General features: G+C 35.8%; 2 protein-coding genes across 4 annotated transcripts; both read left to right on the forward strand.

The window, feature by feature from the left end:
- Positions 1 to 323: 323 nt before the first annotated feature.
- Positions 324 to 10,069, forward strand: LOC123673069 (probable serine/threonine-protein kinase DDB_G0283337). 3 transcript variants are annotated; one of them, XM_045607491.1, is made up of 6 exons: positions 324 to 585; positions 2,375 to 2,907; positions 7,758 to 8,241; positions 8,518 to 8,592; positions 9,314 to 9,499; positions 9,584 to 10,069. In XM_045607491.1, the coding sequence occupies exons 1-6, from the start codon at positions 520 to 522 to the stop codon at positions 9,779 to 9,781; spliced, it is 1,542 nt and encodes a 513-aa protein (XP_045463447.1). In that variant the 5' UTR covers positions 324 to 519; the 3' UTR covers positions 9,782 to 10,069. The 3 variants fall into 3 exon arrangements, with proteins under 3 accessions (XP_045463447.1, XP_045463445.1, XP_045463446.1); XM_045607489.1 differs by having other exon boundaries at positions 326 to 585; positions 7,758 to 8,592; XM_045607490.1 differs by lacking the exon at positions 324 to 585 and adding an exon at positions 607 to 804 and having other exon boundaries at positions 7,758 to 8,592.
- A 2,476-nt stretch (positions 10,070 to 12,545) lies between these two features.
- LOC123672190 (luciferin 4-monooxygenase-like) lies at positions 12,546 to 20,584 on the forward strand. Its single transcript, XM_045606203.1, has 6 exons — positions 12,546 to 13,285; positions 14,740 to 14,864; positions 16,142 to 16,665; positions 17,696 to 17,855; positions 18,484 to 18,777; positions 20,024 to 20,584. Exons 1-6 carry the CDS (start codon positions 12,622 to 12,624, stop codon positions 20,522 to 20,524), a joined length of 2,268 nt encoding a protein of 755 aa, XP_045462159.1. The 5' UTR covers positions 12,546 to 12,621; the 3' UTR covers positions 20,525 to 20,584.
- Positions 20,585 to 21,392: the final 808 nt, after the last annotated feature.

A 21,392-nucleotide genomic window follows, 5' to 3' on the forward strand; every position in this document is an offset into this window, starting at 1 on the left:
GGTCAGTTTTGTGTTTACAAATATAAATAAGATCATGCAACAAGTGAAAAATGAAAAAATGGATAAATATATTGCTCTTTTCATAAAAAAAATAAGGGTTCAAAAAAATTCTCCACAATGACGCTAGTATAGCCAAAGGGTAACCAAACTAAGAAGGCGAACAAACTTGACACTTTCATTGACTATTAAATATCCTTCAACCTATCTGAAATAATAATATATGAGGAAATACCGAAATTGACAAAGACAGTTAATTTTGTGAAAATTTCGGAACGAATAATCTCGGCGCTAGAGACACAGAACTCTAATGTTTATAATCAGATACTCTGTGCATATGAAGTGTCATAATTTAAATTTGCACTCCCAATTACTAATGAACAAAAAGTTAATAGTGTCATGAGTCGAACAAGTCTTGTTGATAGTATAATAATTAATAGTATTGAAATGACATAGCGAATGACTTGATTTCCTGCAATTAACAATTATTTCAGGTTAGATCATCCTTGAGTTATCCATAAAATGGAAGAGAACCATTCTTTTACATCTTGTATGAAGATAAGGGGAGTGTCTCTTCTGCCTCCTTTGGTGAGTGTTTCAAATTTATACAAGGTGGGATTTTGAAAATTTGCAATTGGCATCTTCGAAGTTATAAGAGGTATGAAAAACAGTTGAAAATTTTTCAATACTAAAGAGGGGAAACAATAATAGTACCCTTAAGCACTCACCTCGACCAACTCCCTGCGCTTTAGCCATCTAAAAGCAAAAACTTTGATAATTGGACAGATTCGTATCACTCCAAAATTAGTAAGTCTCTATAAAATTACCGGAAATTTTAATGGCAACTCTATTTGTGATCAATCATTTAAGAGCTCATACAAAATATACTTTGCAATGATAAAAGGCTAAGTTAAGCAAAATGGAAGTCCTGATTATTTCAATAAAAATTGAAAAGTAAAACCAATCATTAATTCATTTCTTGTCAAAGTATTAAAATAGTAACTCATATAAACACTATTCAAAATGATTGCCATTTTGTTCTAGATAATAATGTAGTCTTTCTCTACCTCTCTTCAGATAGGTTTGACTGTCTCATTAGTAATTTTGCAAAAAGCCTCTGCCTCCGTCCAAGTTTAATAATTAATTCAGGTGGCTTCCGGTATAGGTCATATTTTAAGTGTCCCCACAGAAAGAATAGAGCGGAGATAGATCAAGTGATTTGTGTTGCCATTTCAATCAATCAATGTAAATTATTTTACCAAATTTAGTACAGTAATTGTCAAGAAATACTGTCAATTAAACCAATGGTTTGTGTCTGACAGTAACAATTTTTATATCTTAACAGTATCCAAATCAATAAATATACATGAACCCATTTTAGCTATTCATTTCACCAGCTTACACATGTATACAAATTCTCTTATTTATTATTATTTTTTATTATTTTCTCCCCATTTTATTGATTTTACCCCTTATTTTTCTTCTTTCCCTTATCGACAGAGATGAACGCAGCACAGTACAACTCAAGAATCAAGAATTATGCTTTTTATTTTTCTGACAAAATATCTGAGGTCACTTACACGCTTTATCCCTGAGGTAAGGCGTTGTATAATCGTATACCCACATGTAAGGCATGTTTTTGAGAATTTGTTGTCTGTATTTCCGGTGTTTTTATTAGATTTTGGGATTGACTTTTTGCCTTAAGTATGCTCATACCTTACATAATCTACACAGTGTTCATCAACAGAATATTTTTGTGAAATAATTGTCTAATTATGTACACTTTAATTGGTCCTCTTAAGCCAATCCATCATCTAACCAATGTAGTAGTATTGAACAGACTGAATATTGATTGTTTACTCCATATCTCCTGATGAATAAAAATAAAAACTACAATATGGCAGTAATACCATTATTCATAGTTATCCTAGCTTTCATTTTATGTAATGTTTTCATTATTATTGAATAGTCTTGAGAGATATAGAATCAAAGCATCAAAAGTCCCTTTTGAAGGAGAGCTGTAAATATACTATCTGCTCCTGGCTACTAGAAGGGGTTAAAAGAGTTAATAGCTGCTATATTCGCCAGTGCTCAAAGGGATTTTGAGATCCCTTCACTAGATAACGAATTTGGGACACCCGATACAGACATTTTCTGCAAATTTAATTTAAGAGGGGTCTTTATTCAATTCATTGCTTTGCATATCTATTCACTATTCAACTAGACATATTTTGTAGATTGATAATTGTAAGTAAAACGAGCAAAAGAAACAGTAATATATCCTTTAAAATACATTTATAATCAAAAATTATATTTTATATGACATTCGGCAAAATATATTGCAGTAAGACATTAATAATTTAATATTTTTTTAAAGATCACCCCTAAACGAAGAGAAGAATTGCTGCAGTACAAAAATGAAGCTATATTATTAGAACAATCATATCAAAAGAAAAGAACATATCGTACTCTTTTAGAACAAAAACATACTACAAATTATGATACCTCAGAAAATCAATCTGTATGTTCAGAGAATAATTTGAAAGAAGTGAATATGAAATATGTGCCTTATGCAAATTCACAGGAGACAACTAGTTTATATAAAAAAAATAACACAGATGTATGTGAATGTAAATTGTCAGAGGAATTAAATGACTATCTATCAATTGTTGATGAGAGGGATCTAAATTACAATGAAAGTAAAAAGGAATCTCAAATCGGCGCAGATAAAGGAAATGAAAGTGGAAATTATCATCAATCTGTGAATACTGAGAAGCATCGCTTGATAAGAAGTAATTCCTACACTTTGGATAATCCCAGTTCAATACTTTTAGATCATTTGAAGAGGTCTTCATTAAGTTCATGTGATCAAAACATTACTTCTAGAAATGATATTGAAATATTTGAGAGGTATGTCCTTATCTCTTTAATTTTTTTGAGTGGTTGTTCCCTGAACAGATTATTCCATTATTTCGTTAAGATGTTTGTATTTTTGAATTTCGAGCAGGAAATTATGTTCTATTCACTGATACCGAATCTGTTGTATAATTCATAAATACAATACTATTCTCGAACAGAAAAACATAGCCTATTGAAATTCTGTGAAAAGTGAAAATGTGAAAATCTGTGAAAAGTCTGACATGTATTAAAGTCTTCTAATGAAGAAATTGTTGACAAATTTTGAGGCAGGACATCGCGGAAGTTATCGGTATTATAAAACAATTAACAATTGAGAAACCTGAAAAACCTGAAAAAGAAAGAAATATGCATGATCTTGAAATAGTTTAGGATGAATTTTGGTTGTATGCTGAAGCTGAACTATCAGTTGTCTCTGGTATATTGCTTGAAGTAAGTTCAGCATTAAGCTCGGCTTATTAGCAGAAAACTAAACGGTCAAAAAAAAAAATTGGTAGAAAGGAAACTAAAAACCGAACAATTTAAAGATTTCTTCGAAAATTTGTTGGGAAGCCTAAAGAACAAATTTATTTCCTTTCCAAACGTATTTCGCCACACATTTCAACTTTGGACACAAATATGAGATGAGCTTTGAACGCTGAAATAAAACTACAAGTTGCTGCTGTTTGAAATTCTATAAATCCCTAAGTGCTCTACCTACAAATAAAATATTGGTGCCCTATGCATATGTACACTTTAAATGGTTCAAGTAGTCAAAAAAAAAACGCATCTGGTTGATGCTGGATATACCTACAACCAGATCTACCTAATGCAACAGTCCACTGTAAGCATTCAAACGATGAACATTTCAAAATAAATTAATCCAGAATAGAGTAGGTATATTTTCATCATATAAGTTGAGAAACCACAAAATATCTGCCTATCTCAAATCTTTATCTTTATATTCTTTCCAGGTCGAAATTTATAACAAACTTTCACCTGCATAAAATTCTTATGGTGGTTCTTTGCTAACCCAAGAGATGGCGTCGAAGGCTGCGCAATCGCTCTACGGCAAAGTCCACACGCTCCGCTATGTAGATGGTAGGTGTACATGGTAGAGATCTGCGAGTTTTCATATAGATGAACACCAAAATCCTATGTAGGAGGTCGCACCTCTAAAATTGGCAAAGAAAACCTCTCCAAATTATTAATAATAGTGCCTTCACTAGCAAAAAAATAATACCTATTATAGGAGCGAAGTATAACTTGAGTTAGTCCACTTAACCCCGTTAATAATAAAATTAAGGAAAATACAAAAAAAAATCGATCAAGAAATCATGAAGCAACAATGAAAATAATGAATAACTCATCTTAAACCAGTCATTAGTTAAAAAAACTTCTTTCAAAATTTTTTTCAACAAGCTGACAGAGAGCACCCCAGCTAAAAATAAATAAACATGGGGTATTTTTTTTTAAGGAAAAGTCTATAAAATTGAAGGAAGATTGAGATTATGAGAGTATATTTTCTGCATGATAAGTGAAGGAGCGTTGAAACATGACTGAACAGAATCTAGGCAACATAAGCCTTGGTTCATGTCTAATGGCAACTTCATGAACATTAACTTTTCGTTCAAATATAATATAAAGGAATGAAAGAACTCAAAATTCTTTATGCCGTTATCGTCATCTGAAGACGAATAATATTATCGCACCTGAGCCATGCAAATTCATTTATCCCAACTCTTATTCCTCTGTCAAATTTTCTCAAGTCGAAAATGAACCGGCAGCACGAGTTCTGTACCTTCGGCAATCTATACCTCGCAACATAATTTGGATAAAAATTGTCAATCCATTGTTCAATTTGGACAATACCAGTGACTCACAAAGATGGTTACGCGAGGACAAGCCCAAAAAATTTCTTTGCTGATACAAATGACCCAGTGAAAGGATTTTTTCAACATCAATGAGACATGAATCTCAACTGACTATAAAAAATTATGACAAGGTTCCGGCCGGAGGTAGAAGATGGAATCGGCTCACCATCCATAAGTTTGAAGTAATCATATCTCATTCAAATTAATTTGAAGATTAATTGATAAGACCCACGATGTCGTGCCAACAACCGTATTTCAACCGTTACGGAAAGCTAAAAACTTTTTTGAAGGAGATAAACGCTTTCAAAAACCGTCTTGATTATCATTTGACTGTACCGTAATTACCAATGTTAATTTGCTTGCTTTTTTCCTGCCTTCTCTTTTTGATGGTTTTGTTTTGAACTCATCGCTTACTAGCAATGTATTTCTTTGAATTTATTTGTACCTGAGGTGTATAGGCTTTTGCCTCCTCTCTTATTTTCAACAAAGAATAATAATAATACAATCGTGGGCCCTGCTACCGTGTTATTCAGCCCTATTCTGTATGTTCAAATCGAATAGAGATGGTATGGATCGAATATAAATTCATCGTAATCGTTTCGAATTGGTATTCTGTAACTCAGGTGGAATTACTATGGGTATTGATTACGAATATCATTTGACGATAGAAGAAGAATTGGATACAGAATACAAAATTTGGACGCCATAGAAGTGAACCATATCGATTTCTCTTATTACGATCCGATCCGTTCGTTTCTATTCGAGTAGAATAGGACCCATTAACTTTTAAAACGCAGCTTTAGCCCGAGTACTATTAGCACGCAGCCCAATGTTAGATGATGTACTCTAGCAGTAAACAACTCGCATAGTGTGTTCGCATATTGGGAATCGGTATCCTTTGTATGAAGGCCCAGGAGTTGTAAATCAATCGTATACGTTCCTCAATTGAACTAATTTACTTTTATACTTGATTACCTGAACAGAAGTGATGAGAAAATTGGAGAGACCTCGTGCTCTAGTTTATAGGTTAGGTTCAACCCCAGTTCTTATGCATATAGGAAGTATGCGTCTGATTGATTTTGACACATATGGCCTCAGTATTGGATACTAGAGGTTCACAAAAATTAGAATCTTATGAATTGCTAACACGACCATACTGACTATTGATACGATGTTGTTCAATTTGCCAAGTTGATGACACTATTTGTATGAATAATATTGTTACAACCGAATAAAGATAATGAATGCTTTCCAGTCCAGAGCTCGGCGCACTAGGGCCTCACCTTTACGCGGCAAAACCAAACTGTTAAATTAAACGTAAACAAACTAGTGTCTTGTACTTTATGCGAAGTAATGCGGGGGGTGCGTCAGGGGAAAGAGGAAGGTAGCGCGAGGGCACAGAATAGAGAGGTATTAAATTAAATTAAATTAAAATACCTCTCTATTCTGTGGCGAGGGCTCGACGCTCCGTTTACTGGAACAGTACAAATGCGCACTGGTACGCTGTACCGAGAAGCTCTGAACGGTGACTGGAAAGCACTTATTGTATGCAATTGATTTTCTGTGTCTATGTCTCAAGCGCTGCATTGTCAGAAACGAATAAAGATAATGTAAGCAATTGATTTTCTATGGAATATGGCTATGTTTGAAGCTCTGGCTCATCGCAACGGTGTATACTCTGTACTCGATGGAAAAAAGAGATATACAAAAAAAAAAACATCACCGCTGCATGCTAACAGATTACAAACACAACGCACTTGAATTTTTTTCCAATTGAATATCAATTTCTGTGGCAATAACAAAAAAGTAGACCAAACTGAACCAGAACTGAGAAATTGCTCAGTGGTAAGCCTCACTATAGGTCCTATAGGACTTCTGTCCTGGTCTTACATATCAATCACACATCGGTAACTGAAAAATTCATCAGTCTTGACAATGTTCAGAGGTAAGCCTCATGATAAGACTTCCGTCTGGGTCATACATGTCATTGATATCATAAGTTATCACTGTAAAATTGTTCAGAGGTAAGCCTCACTATAGGATTCCCGTCCGAGTCTTACTTCTCAATTTTACATCAGCAATCAAAAAATTCATCGGTTTTAACAATGTTCAGACAATTAATATAATATTACAATTACAACATAAAGTAACGATCTCAAAGGAACAAGCATCGAACATAATATCCAATAAACATGGAAAACTTAATCGTGGTACAGTTTTATGATTTTCAGTCATGCTATTGCTGATACAAAGCATCTTGCTGGGTCAGTTCTTCTAGCCTGCATCATCCCAACCATTTCAAATCGGAACTTACTCTGAGAATTTCAAAAATCTATGTTTTTCTGTTAGAGAGTTATCGTGCTTACGGAAAGCTGGACTAGACGGTATTGTGACAAAAATTTTATTTTGATAAAATAATGTACATATAGTCCAAGGATTGTGCACATTGCTAGTATCCCTTAAATTAGATCAATAGATGCTGTCAGAAGTTACCTGTTAGATAATTTATTGGGCTGTTTCCATCATCTGAGCGGTTAGTTGTTTTCGACGTTTCGGCAAGCATTCGCCTGCCTCCTTCAGTATTTTGGTCCTGAGAAGGAGAAAGATTGTATGGTTCTGGGAAAAACATTGTCTGTCTGGACCTATGCACCATACTTTTTAGAGTTCGTATGTATAAGTTTAATATAAGCTACACTTTACTTCCGGTGTGCGCAGTTGGGATGCGTACATATGATGGTAAAAGCCCAATAAACTATATAACATATAGTCCATCACCAATATCAAAACAACAATTACATACTAGTAGTTGAATTATGCAAGTTTCAATTCCATAAAAGTGAAATGCTAGTTTTAGTTAGACAACAGGAAATTTCAACATTTTAGTTGTATATTTTCTTGACCGGATATTAAGTAGACGGTTTCATTTAATATCTTCCTTTTCTTTGTCAATCAAAAAAATCACTGAGTCCTAGCCAATTTATTATTTTTCAGTATTGAAGGGAAAACTAATGAAACGAAAGTTATTTCTTCTGATGATGAGAATCTCATAGATCTTACCTCTAATATATCGAAAACTGAAGAAAAATATAATAATTATGAAATCATTGCTTGTCATCAACCGTCTCTTGAAGTTATAACTACAGACATCACCGTTCAACAAATAAATTTTAGTACTTCTGATGAGAAAAGGGAAAATACAACTAAAAGTATAACTTTTTGTGGGAAAACAGATACAAAATCTCTGGGTGATCAGGATGATGCATCATCCATTGAGAGTATTGATCCAGAAGTTGAATTGCAAATGATTTTACAACAGATTCCTGAGAATTATGCTAAAAAAATTGTAGAGTTAATCAAGACACAAAAGCAGGAACAACAACGGGGAGCAAAACATTTCGAAAAGTTAAAGAGAGGAATGGTACACACTGAGGATTTCGATAACGATTCTTTAGTTGAAGTTTCATCCCCAAAAAGGGTAATTATTACTAGTACTTCAACTACACAACCAAACTTGCCTACAAGTGATGTAATGAATACTGAAAGTAGATCAGGCAGTATAGTTTCACATTGCAGTACTTTTGGAAAATCTATAGCTTCCTCATTAGAAGAGAGTCAAACTTTACCATTCGATATATCGCCTTCCAGTTCAAAGTCCTTGAATGATTTCAGTTTGAGTACTATCAGAATTCTGGATCTTCAGAGCAAAAATAATGATAATTTCCCCAATCAATTGAATCATTTTGGTCCACAGGCAATTTCAAAAAAGGATGAAGTAACAGAAAATAATGATGATTCGAAACATAAAGAGCTTCAAGCATTGACAGAGGTGAGTACCCATTATACTTAATGGGTTTCATTGAAATAATCAAAATAGTTTCAATATATTCCGACATTTATTTTTGTACAGTTAATATAGACATTACTAAAATCGATTCTATTTGATTTTATTTTCTTCATCGTTTTATTGGTACTTTACATATGTGTACTCCCTTTTTGATTAAGAACTTCTTTAAAAGTTGTGTTAGATTTATGTATCGTTCCTAAGAACAGAGAACACAAACGAATCAATGAGGGCGTTTATGGAACGTTCCTAAGAACTATGACTATAAGTTGACCAACTTTTAACTTAGAACATAGTTCCTATAAAAAAAAAGTACGCATGCGCCGATTACAATTTTCATCCAGAATTTGTATCCATTGAACATTGAATTTAAAGTCGAAACACCCAATATTATAGTCTTATAGTCGGTCCTGGATACCAGAGAGGTAATGGCCAAGGCCCCTAGGGAGGTTGTCAATTTTATTAACGTTGTTGACGACCTCCCTGGGTTTCTATGAATGAGTAGGGTAGTGAACAAAAGATCTGCATGGTCGCAGTTCCCGGAAGGCTCACCGAAGCAAAACGACCCCAGTTCAAATAATAATAATAATAATAATAGTCTTATAGTTCTCGAGATGCTTTCAGTAAGCATCGAATTTGGGACACCCTGTACACGATTTTCATTTGAAATTGTTAAAATCAGAACACTTTTGATGTTGCTCCACAGGAAAAAGCAGCAAGTATTATTAATGCTTATGCTAAGGGCTACTTGGTGAGGAGATTGATGAATACTACAAAGGTGAAAAGAATTATTCAAACTATTCAAGATGCTCTTGTTTGTGCTTTGGAACTGCAAAGTTCTGAGGCAATAGAAGAAGCTGATGTGGAGTTACATCGAAATCTAATAAAGCTGGTAATTATTTTTTTCTCTTGATCTTAGTTGTATCAAATCATGAAAAAAATAATAGGACAAAATTTAAATATTTAACTTTTTCAGGTTTCATCTGCCTGTTATGAATTTCATGACATTTTTTTTGCATTAAAAATTCCTGAACAGATGGATATAATTGCAATTGATAGGGAAAGATTGAGGAATACTTTGTCAGTTAGAAGCACCAGTTCTAGTACAGATCTTCGCCATAAGGGACAAATTTCACCGAATATCAGATCTTCAATGAGCCTGACCAAAATATGATGTTTCTGTTATTCCTTCCATTGATTTTGTATTAATATTTTCATTCAGATTGTTACAAATCAAAAGCACAATTTAATAATGATTAACAATGGCATGAAATGGTTTTAAAATTTTGATATTTTTTATAATATTTTTAGAATACTTCATATTGAAGAATATAGAAGATGTGTTTTACATTGATTTCTATGACAAATGAAGATTGATTCCAATAAATTATTTTATATATATAATGTTTTCGATAGAGATAATTAAGTGAAAAAGTTCTATAATAAATTTTATCTCTAATGACCCTTTCTTTGCAATATTTGATATTCACTTCTCAAAAAATTAATGTATCTTAATGTTATTAATGGAGAATGTGTTTAAATCGTTGGAGTGGGAAACGAAAGGTATAAATGTAAATGGATCCTACTTAAACCATCTTCGTTTTGCCGATGACATCGTCCTAATAAGTAGCAGCGAGAGTTGAGCGAGATGTTAAAACAACTTAGTGATGCTCTGAAAAAAGTCGGTTTAAAAATTAATGTTTCGAAGACCAAACTTATCAACAACACCACAGAACACATAAACATTGACGGCACACAACTTGAAAATGTAGAAGAATATATATATTTAGGACACTCAATAAGAATCGGCAAAGAAAATCAAACAGCAGAGATAAAAAGAAAAAACAGGCTAACTTGGATGGCTTTTGGAAAGATGAAATATATATTCAGGAATAACGACATCCCAATAAACCTTAAAAGGAAAGTTTTCGATGCCTGCATATTACCGGTAGCGACATATGGCCTGGAAACTATGGCAATAACTAAGAAGACCGCAAACCAGCTGAGGGTGATGCAGAGAGCGATGGAAAGAACTATGCTCAATATCAGTCTCAGAGACAGGAAAAGGAATGAAGAAATCCGACAAAGAACTAGAGTCGTAGATATTATAGCGCGTGTAGCAGAATTGAAGTGGCAGTGGGTAGGACACGTGGCTCGACAGAACAAATCGAGATGGACATATAAAGTAACACACTGGCGACCAAGAACGACGAATCGCAGTGTAGGTAGACCACAAAGAAGATGGCTTGATGATATAAAGCAGTATGCGGGAAATAGATGGTTTCAGATAGCTCAGGACAGGACAGCATGGAGGAACATGAAAGAGGCCTACATCCAGGAGTGGATAAGGGAAGGCTGACGATGTCCCGAACCTGGCGCACAGATGTCAATGATATACCGATTTTTTCTCGTTAGTATCAAACGTCGAAAGATGCCTGTTAAGTCTTAATATTGAAGGTTAAGTGACGCTAGTTTTATAAATTAATAAAAAAACACTGTTTTTTTATACCAAAAAAACTGTACGAGCAAAGCAATGTCTTGATCGATCTTATTTAGACTATGGCCTAATGACAACAACGATTAAAACGCTGACACTAAATTTGGCTGTAATGAAGAAGTGATTGACGAGGTAGATGCCCATATTGCTGGGATCTTTGGAGTGTTTATTATTTATTAAAATAAAAAGAGACGAGCTGGAGTGCAGCATAAAGCTAGGCGGGTCATGCCGGGGCGGAGAATCCGCTGCCTACATTTGTATGCAACTGCGTCTACTACAGACTGACCGTGTAGTGGACGCAGTTGCATACAAATGCAGGCAGGCGGATTTCTTTGCCCCGGCCCGACCCGCCTAATGGGCGACTAGCTTAATGGCAAGCGTTTATTAGGCGGGTCGGGACAGGGCGGAGAAATCCGCCTGCCTTCACACCAAGGGCTACCAGGCTAGTTGAAACCATAAATAGTGTTATAGATAATTCAACGGAAATGCCCAACCCCCTCACAACAGACCAGATATACTACTAGTCGATAAACATCTAAAAACAGCAATACTCAGGAAGTAGTACGAGGCGTGTATTTAAAATAAGGTCTCCAAGGCCATTGTATCGCCGCAAGTAGCGCTAGATGAAATCCGGCAACACTATTGTATACGTTAGGCCACCCTCCACTAATCGACACCTGGTGGAGCTCATTAGGAAGCTCAGTCTTGACGTAGCAGCCATTTGCAATGGAAGTGCCGGTTGTCGGTCCCGCCAGGTGCGAGTTACGTTGTCATTAAGTTTTTGCACTAAAAAAAAATCCACCTATAGAAATTCATCGTCAATTGGAAGAAGTGTATGGTGAGAAATGTATGGATGTGAGAAACGTTCGAAAATGGTGTAAAGAATTTTCTGCTGGCCGACTAAACGTTCACGACGAGAAGCGCAGCGGCAGGACGTCACACTCGGACGAAACAGTGCGGAAAGTTGAGGCGCTTGTTGACTCTCAATGAGTTGGCCGAAAAACTCCAAGATGTGTGCGGTAGAGACTATTCATTCAATTTTGGTGAATAACCTGCAATACCGATGAAGAAGTTCATGAAGCGGTCATTTCGTTCTTGCGCGAGGCGGCGGGATCGTGGTTCGAGGAGGGGATACAAAAGTTTGTCGTACGAATGAGGAAGCTCATCGAAGTGAATGGCGATTACGTAGAAAAATAGCTTAGATTTCAAGCTTTAAATAATAAAAAAATGAATAAATTGAAATAATATGTGTTATTTAATGTGAAAAAAATAAATGGAGACCTTATTTTGAATACACGCCGCGTGTATCACAATCCGACAACGTAATCTAACCATGTTAGGGGCATGAAAAATTGCATATACTCACTTTTTCTATGTTTATTACTCTATGGAGAGTAATCATATTAATAGACAGCGTTCAAAACCGACATATTCGAAGGATTCATAGAAAATAACTTGTAGTCAAAAATTCTTGCAAGGAAAAACTAATGTCATAAATTTTCAGTTAATCCTTCGAAATGAGGAAATGTTGCAGATGTAACGATGACAGTGAAAAAGAGAGGGAAGCCGCGTTGTGGCAAGAAATGATTGATAATTTGATACACTTCACAGAAACCTCAACATCATTGATGATAGGGATGCAAAAAAAGCTGGGAATACCACCTGATGCAGACCCAAATGTAAAAATGTGCGACCCATGCGGTCTTCTGGAAAAGTTGAAAGACGAATTAGGAGGGATGGAACTGGAGGAAAATCCCTCGCCAGTTTGTACATGCACATCGCCGTCTCAGACATTAGATGATGATGACACAAACCCTGACATAACAGCAGGAATAGAGTGCTACAAACCACCAAGAGTTATAAGAAAGAAAAAGTTCAAATATTCCAGCGAAATAGAATCGCAATTGTTGGCTAAAAAAAAACGAAATCCACCTTGCACGTGTAACAAAGATAGCTGCAAGCTGCCGGTGGACGCCTGTCTCTGCAAAAAATTGCCGGAAGAAATACAACTTCGCGATACTTGTGATGACATTTTTTGTCCCATTACACTCTGTTCAGACTTGACTCAAGAAGAAATAGTGAATATTTATTGCGAAGGCGAGATACCTGAGAAGCCAGATTCAAATATAGACCAAGACCCTCTAGCATGGATACGCAAACCCGGTTCATTCGATCCAGATAGTAAGTTTATCTTACATTTAACAAGTTTCTTCCTCAGATAAAAATATACTAACTCACAAAGAAACTGCAACACCCAGAAGAAGCTGTTTACATTTTTTTTTTGGTAAAACATAGAAAGTATAGCAAGGAGTAAATGATCGAATTTGGAGAAAAAAATCGTGAAGGTTTTTTCATGTAAACAATTTTTGTTACTTAAATATTGTAGTCGTTCTCTGCAAGTTTTATAAATTTTACAACAAACCAGCTGTTCGAGGAGATCCAAAGTCGATGTTAAAATGCCTAGAGCATGTGTACGCGGAATTTATCGCCAGCTAAGTGAATTTGAAGCAGGTAACAGTACAGTCTGAGTTAACAGTTGTGCTATAGGGTAACAGCATTTAGTAGGTACTTTCCTGCCAATCCCACCAAACACACAGCAATACCTTCCATCGTTTCCGCCGGTTAACCGAGTTTCGACCACAACCGTTTTCGCTTGACGTTGTCGTAAGTAATCCACTTTTCATCACTAGTCACCAACCGCTTCAAATTTGTTGCAACCTTTGGCTCTTGGCAATCGAAACAGGTCTCTCATGATGGTCATCAGACTTGAGAATGTCCATGATCATATCAACATTTTTGATGGTACATCTTTGACATCGAAATTACCGAAACGGCATCGACGAAATCAAAATTGTTTGTGATTGGCTGTTCCAGTATCAAGACCATAAAAACTATTTACATTTTCAGCCGCCTGGCTTGCATTGTCGCATTTATCGAAGAAAAATTGTAAAATATTGCGTACTTACTCTCTGCTAGTGTCCATTTTTGACTCGCGCTCAAACTAAACTGGGTCAACTAATTACAAAACTGTCAGAAAAGTTACAGAGAAACCATATTACTCATTTAATATTATAGTAAGGCATTTCATATTCAAGAATAATAATTTTTTCTAACAATAAAGAGTAAGAAAGTAAACAACTCGAATCGGCTGCAAAATACTCGATGTAAATTAGGTAAATTTTATATGAAAACCAAATGGTAGATGCCAGCTGTGATTTTTTTAAATGAACCGATTGAAAATCATTTAAATTGTAAGTTCAGTGACATCTGATAGATGAAAATAAACCGAATATAGTATTTGGTTGCGCAAGTATTAAATTTGAAAACCGAATATCGCTTTCAACTCCAAACCGGCTTATTTGCCATGTTTATATAAAATTTTTCACTTATTTTGTGGTTTACAATCCCGGTATACCAACCTATGTGTTCTCCAATATGCGCATGAGTGATCTAGCGCTCAAAAGCTCTGGATGCCCAGTTATTACTTTTCTCGATTTTTTTTAGCAGGAATTAATTACCAGATGAATCAGGTGAAGATAAAATCAATCAATCGTTTTGAAGACAGAATTTTCTGACGAATGATTATTATCAAAATAATTGTCCCTGAAATATTTCATCTCCATTTTATATTTCAGAACTGCCTCAAGATGATGAACACCCCTACGTAATTAAAACTGAAGATAATTTTAGGATGAGGAATAATTCTCTGGGCTACGAATTATTCAATGCCATGATGAGATATTCGAACAATATTGCACAGGTCATTTGTAATTTTAAGTACTTTATTACCTGCTAAGTTAGATTGATATCATTCACGAACTATATATAAAGGTACTGAAACTCCCTTCCTATTTAAAAAAAATAAGATGATAGCACTATAAACCACACAAAAAATAAATTTTGCTGAATGCGGAAGTCGTTGATTAATTCTTCTGTAGGTCATTTTAATATATACTAGAAGAGATATATTATTCGTGGAATGGTATTATACCTAACTGAAATGAAGTTCCATCCGAAAACAAGATTTCAACACAAATTGGAGCAATAAATTTTGTATTTTTATTTTATTCGAAATGAATTTTTCCTACAACTTTTATGAAAAGTAGCGTATTCTTCATAGTTTACTGAAATCTAAAACCATGTATTGCTCATATTGTGAGAAATATTATTCTACACGGCACTTTGCTCACACCTCGCTTGATCGACCAATGAAATTAGGCTTTTGACAAGTCGTTTCTATGGAAACGCAAGAAATACATAGATACTGTCAACAGAGTCCATTTCGAATTGAATCAAGTACTCGTATTATTCAAATTCCCACTTGTTGCACAATATACTAGTCTATGGAAACGTAAGAAATACTGTCAACGAAGACCATTGCATATTGAATCAGGTACATGACTTGTATCATTTAAATTTGTGTAGTTTTTGGAAAAGTATAGTGTGCAAGAATAGTATATTGTGCAACAAGTGGGGAAAGTTCAACTTTTCTCGCGAGTGTGGAAGTTTGCGGCATGAGCCTGAAAGGCGAGTGCCGCAAACACACGAGCGAGAAAAGGACTTTATCCACATGTTGCACAATATACTATTCTTGCACACTATACTTTTCCAAAAGTAAAGTGGAGTTGTAGGAAAAGTATAGTACTTTTCCTACAACTGCAGAAATTTCAATAATTCAAGTAATGGACTTGATTCAAATCAAAATGGCCTTCGTTGACAGTATGTGCTAATTCATTGCGTTTCCATAGAAACGACTCAAAAGCTCATTGTTTCATTGGTCCACCAAGCGAGGTGTGGGCAAATTGCCGTGAGAAATAATATTTCCCACAGTATGAGCAATACATAGTTTTGAAATTGAGTAAGCTATGAAGAATACGCTTCTTTTCATAGCAGTTGTAGGAAAAGTCCTTCTCTCAATCGTGTATACTTCCACACTCGTGAGAAAAATTGCCCACCTGTTGTACAATTATATTGCATATTATATTCATCAGATAAAGGCCGAATCCATTGAATAGTAATTTTGACTATTTTTTTCAGATCGACTATGCTTCGAAAGAAATGGAGACGTACTCAGACTATGCAAGAAGATGCATACTTGTAGCGAAAAAGCTCAAAAGAGAAACGTCAAAAGAGGACTTGATTGGTTTATGCACCAGCAATCACAAAAACACCTATATACCCTATCTGGCCGGTCTCTTCAACGGAAACAGGGTGGTTGCATTCGACCGATCTTCCGACAGAAAGGAGATGCAGAACTGCCTGGTGAACGTGACACCCAAGATCATGTTCGTCGGCGAAGACTCTCTCACGTTCCTCCAAGAGTGCATGCAATCCGCGAAAGTCGATTTCAAAATTGTCGTTTTTGGCGGTGAGAACGACGCGGGCTTTGCCTGTTTCGAATCCTACCTTCATGATGACGGCAGTTCCTTGGATGACTTTCAGCCAGATAATATTGAAGATTTGGACACCACATGTCTGATCTGCTTCACTGGGGGAATACCGGAAGCTAAAACGGTGTGTCTGTCACATTATGGATTGCTGAGGCAAAGCTTTCGTATGATGTGAGTTCAGTTGGTAACCGGTCAACAAACAATAAAAAAAAAAGAAGAATCCTAACATCCCAGGGATGTTTTGTAATGTTTTGAAACGTTATTTTCCCAGAGAGTTCTCCAAAGGCTATTGGAAGTCTTATTTGTTCGATCTGTGCATATGGTGTGGCATTTCTTTGTTTGCCTACTGAGAGGTATTGGCGGATTACTAATTATGTTAGTGTGTGGATATCTTCTCTAGACATCACATAGTTTCCCTGATAATCAATATATGCAATTTAATAATTTAATATCTTATACAGGGTGTTTCATTAGGAAACGGAAATACTTCACAGGTGCATAGGTAGCATCAAAGCGGTACTGGAGATACCCCATTCATTGGGTCTTACTGTCTTCGTAGCCGAGATACAGGGTGTTTTATGAATTTTGCCCGTTTCTTTCTGAGGCCATATCAAACAAACCACCCGGTATATTTTCTTCGTATAGCCAGCACTCTTCGTACGGCAGTTTTGGCCTTGGTATTTTCTGTTGCTGAATGCTGTTGTTCTGTGTTCTGTTTCTCTGGATAAAAATAATGAGGTCTTATATGGTCTTTTGGGGTATCACCATGGGATGTTTCGGAGCTGGCATTTTAATCTTTCTGGTCGTTTGCTCGTAGGCTCCTCTTTTTTATTTTCTAGTTTTTCATTTTCCTCTTTTAGTTCTTCAGGAGTTCTAATCGGTGGAATTCAGTAATTTTCTGTTGAAGTGTTTCGCTGTACTACTGTATGGGTTCTATTTAGTTGCTAGGGTGAATTCTGGAGAAATGCCCTTCATTGTTAAGACATTCGGTAGGATGAAGATTGTTCAGCGATTAGTTTCGAATGAAACAATTAAAACAATCTCAAAAATTTTACACTATGGTTCATTATTTTCTCTCTTCTTGCATGAATATCTCAACGCAAATATCAAATGTAATATTCAAAAATTTATATACAACTAACTTGGACTATCTTTTGTTAAATATGTTTTTTCAGAAATGAAATTACCCTTCTTGTTTCAGTACAACTGAGCATGCTCAACCAGTCATTTTGAGTTTCTTGGAAAATTATCAGATCTCATCTTTGTTGGTTCTGTTTTCCTCTATTCTAACTGGAGTTACGAGAATCATTGTAGAAGAGTTTGAAGAGGAGAACACATGGAAACTGGTTGAAAAATATGAGGTAAACTGAAAGGAAGTTATTACTTGATGAAAAATGTTGTTTTTACTCCCCCTACAGAAAGTAACAAAATTCGAACATCTCGCCAACTATGCAACTGCCTATTTTAAGCACTGTGCAATGTGCCTAGCCCACAGAAAGGCTCAGGTCCAGCATGTGTTAACCTTGATGCAGTTTTTGCAAGTTCATCAGCTTTTTAATTTCCTTTAACATCACAGTGCCCTGGTACCAATAATAGAGTCATTTTATTGCCTCTGGTCAGTTGCTTTCTGGTGTTACAGAAGTCAACAGAGACCCCTGGCAGCACCAGGGATTCCAGGGATCTCAGCGTGGTCTGGCGGTCCGTGGTGATGTAGACATGCGCCCCCTTGAGGTTCATTTTAAGACATTCCTGAGCGCATATGTAAACAACCAGTATCTCGGTCTGTAAAATTGAGGGCTCACTTTCCAGGGCTTCAGAGGTCCTCAGTTTAGGACCATATATCCCAAAAAATATTTTATAACAAAACATAACAGAGTTATGAATTTTGTTTCTTACTGTATTTTGATAAACAATGGGGGTGCAATACTTTCGAAAGTTCTTGTAATATACGAATATGCGCAATCGAAATAAAAAATAATCAAATTCCAGATCAACGCTCTCCACCTCTATCCCCATCATTGCGTGAAGTTATCGACACTGCCCGAACCCGAGGAAGACACGTCCTCCCTCTTTTACATATTCCTAACAGGAGGGAATGTCAGTTCAGGTCCACTGAACGAGCTGAAGAGATATCTGATGAAAACTCTCATATGTCATTCCTACGAACACACTGAAATGTCCGGTATAATAGCTCTTTTCGATTTTTCGAAGCCGGAAGATAATTTTTTCAATTATTTCATCAATCAGAGCGTAGGAAGACCAATCAACGGAATTTGGTATAAGGTGAGTTCCATCAAGAAATATTTACGTAAGTATACGGGAACATCGATCTGAGGCATCAACTTAAATATGCATCATATACAGAATGTGCAGATTAAACGTTAATGGATAACTGGACCTATTTAAATTCTCAAAATTGATATTATTCGATATTCTCTTGTAATGACCCTGCGCTTGCCCGAGAGATGGCGTCGTGGGATGCGCATCACTCTCTAAATCGGCACTGCTGGCTATATGGAACCAGCATGTTACTGCAAAAATCCTCATGCTCGGGACTCGGGAGGGCGCACATCTAAATTGGCTCGCAAAGGTCTCGTCAAACTCTACTAAGCCTAATTATTTGTGGAACAATTATAATTGCTCACTTCCAATTTAACAGCAATTGAAAATAATTTTTTTCTTCATTCATGCAAAAAGCAAAACTTTATGGAACTATATTTAGTGGAAAAAGAAGTTCTTTATTGCACTAGTGCAATAAAGTTTTTATTGCAATCATCTGTCATTCTACTTCAACGTGCTAATGGAAATCGTCGACAGTAGCGGAGGGATACGTAGAGGAATCACATGCAAACTCAGTGTTGCAAAACAAATATTTCAGCCTGAAGGAAATAACGATTTACGGTTACCAAGTACTAGTACGTTTACAGCAGTAACAAATCAAGAAGTGGATTTAAAAAGTACTTCACCACGAAATATTCATATTGAAAATTGCACCAATTGTTCATTCACTTTCAACATTGAGGGTAAAAATAAAGTTTGAGTTGAATTGTTCGTAACGTATTAGTTCCTGTTTCAATGCAAATCGATATTAATAATAAAGTATTCAAGTTGCGCTTTTCATTTTCCTACTACACCTAGTGCCGCACCTCAATGAAAAATGTTGTATGCAACTCGTGCAAAAATTGTTTATTGCACTCGACGTGAAATTGTCCGACGAGGCCGTTAGGCCGAGTTGGACAACACATTCATTTTTTGCACTTTTGCCTAAAATAACTATTTCCTCTATATTATGATTCATTATTCAATTTTCAATGATTTTCTTTTTCAACTATTGCATTAATCCGAAAACTATCATCACAAGGTTTCATATTTAGTATCGAAAATTGTAAACAAAATTGGAAATTCAATAATTTCTGAGAACTATAAGACTTGAAGGAAAAATTTTTTGAATGGAAGAGGTTCTGGCATTAGTGGACAGATCAAAGTGAAAAAAATTATTTGTTCTAATCATTTCATCCAATTTTTTCAGGTAATCGATTTGAAAACCGGTCGAATGGTACATCAGTATGAAACAGGAGAACTTTTTGTAAAGTCTAGGCAGATACGCAACGGATACTTCGTCAAAAACCAAGAACAACCCCAAAACAAAGAAGGCTGGATAAGCACCGGTGATTTAGTGTTTTTTGACACTTACAAATGTTTTCACTATGTTGACAAGATTCGCGATCTGATCAAGTATAAAGATATACAGATTGTACCATCTAAAATAGAGAATGTTCTCTTAAGCCATCCGATGGTCACAGGAGCTGTGGTAATTCCAGTTTCAAACGAAGTAGATGGACAACATATTGCCGCTGTAGTGACTGTCAAAGAAAACGAAGATATTTATGCTAAAGATTTGGAGGATTGGATAAAAACAAGAGTCCCTGAGGAGGAACAATTGAGAGGAGGTGTAAGAATTGTTGGATCCTTACCAAGTAAAAGTAATGGTAGAATTAACAGAAAAGTTGTTCGAATGATGGAGACTTAGGTATTTAATGTATATGTTCAATTTCTAATGAAAGAATTATAGTGTCCTTATTCAATTATACTTGCATGATTTACTTTGGGTGTGATCTAATCGTTTCTTAAAATTGCTAATGTAGTGTTATCCATACTGAAAAGCTCGATTCCTTTGTATTACCTATTTGAGCTATGGTGGATGGACTCCAATGTAAATCTATTAGGTTCTACTGAGAAAATCATCGTTTTTAATGAAACCAAATCACTGTCAGGAGAACCACGATTTTCTGTGTCAATGCTGAACAGATTTACCCTCATGTACCTTCATAGTAGGCACATCGTCAAAAGGCCCCCCTATCAACTCTCAACTTGTAGAATGTAACATGACAATTTTTTGTATGTGGAATCTTCACTATTTTATCACCCTCGAAAATAATCAAGTTAAGTTAAATTTCGAACCGAAATGCTCAAAACGGTGTAAAAACTTGGAATGATCAAAGCCACACCCCTAAGGGATCCGTAGAAAGACTTCGCTAACGGTCGAATGGAAAACGGCCAGAATGTCCATAAAACTCGGCATTTCAGTGCGAATAATTCAATTGATTTCACACCAGTGTACAACTACAACATATGTGCAACACTCGCATCGACAACGAGAAGAGTAAAGATTTTCACATCTGTTCCCGAGACCGGCGAAAAACTACCTGCAACCGAGCCGCAACGACCCAAGTGTCCAGCGACCCTAAGAATCGATTAGACAAATTATCATCTTCTTCAAACTCTTTTAGTGGGTTGTAAATAAATTGAATAAGTGTTTTTATCCCGTTCTTCTATTTCCCTACATTGTCCTTGGCCGTGAACTACTTTAGTCACACTATAAGGACCACAACCCACAA

Source organism: Harmonia axyridis, chromosome 2, assembly GCF_914767665.1.
Source record: "Harmonia axyridis chromosome 2, icHarAxyr1.1, whole genome shotgun sequence".
Taxonomy (NCBI): Eukaryota; Metazoa; Arthropoda; class Insecta; order Coleoptera; family Coccinellidae; genus Harmonia; species Harmonia axyridis.

What these genes read in the sequence shown, in the direction of transcription:
- LOC123673069 (XM_045607489.1), top strand. Translation starts at nt 520, where the DNA reads ATGGAAGAGAACCATTCTTTTACATCTTGTATGAAGATAAGGGGAGTG. An exon ending in GATATTGAAATATTTGAGAG is followed by an intron (nt 2,908 to 7,757) that starts GTATGTCCTTAT and finishes ATTATTTTTCAG; the next exon opens with TATTGAAGGGAAAACTAATG. An exon ending in AGCTTCAAGCATTGACAGAG is followed by an intron (nt 8,593 to 9,313) that starts GTGAGTACCCAT and finishes GTTGCTCCACAG; the next exon opens with GAAAAAGCAGCAAGTATTAT.
- LOC123672190 (XM_045606203.1), top strand. Translation starts at nt 12,622, where the DNA reads ATGAGGAAATGTTGCAGATGTAACGATGACAGTGAAAAAGAGAGGGAA. An exon ending in ATTCGAACAATATTGCACAG is followed by an intron (nt 14,865 to 16,141) that starts GTCATTTGTAAT and finishes TATTTTTTTCAG; the next exon opens with ATCGACTATGCTTCGAAAGA. An exon ending in AGGCAAAGCTTTCGTATGAT is followed by an intron (nt 16,666 to 17,695) that starts GTGAGTTCAGTT and finishes TTCTTGTTTCAG; the next exon opens with TACAACTGAGCATGCTCAAC.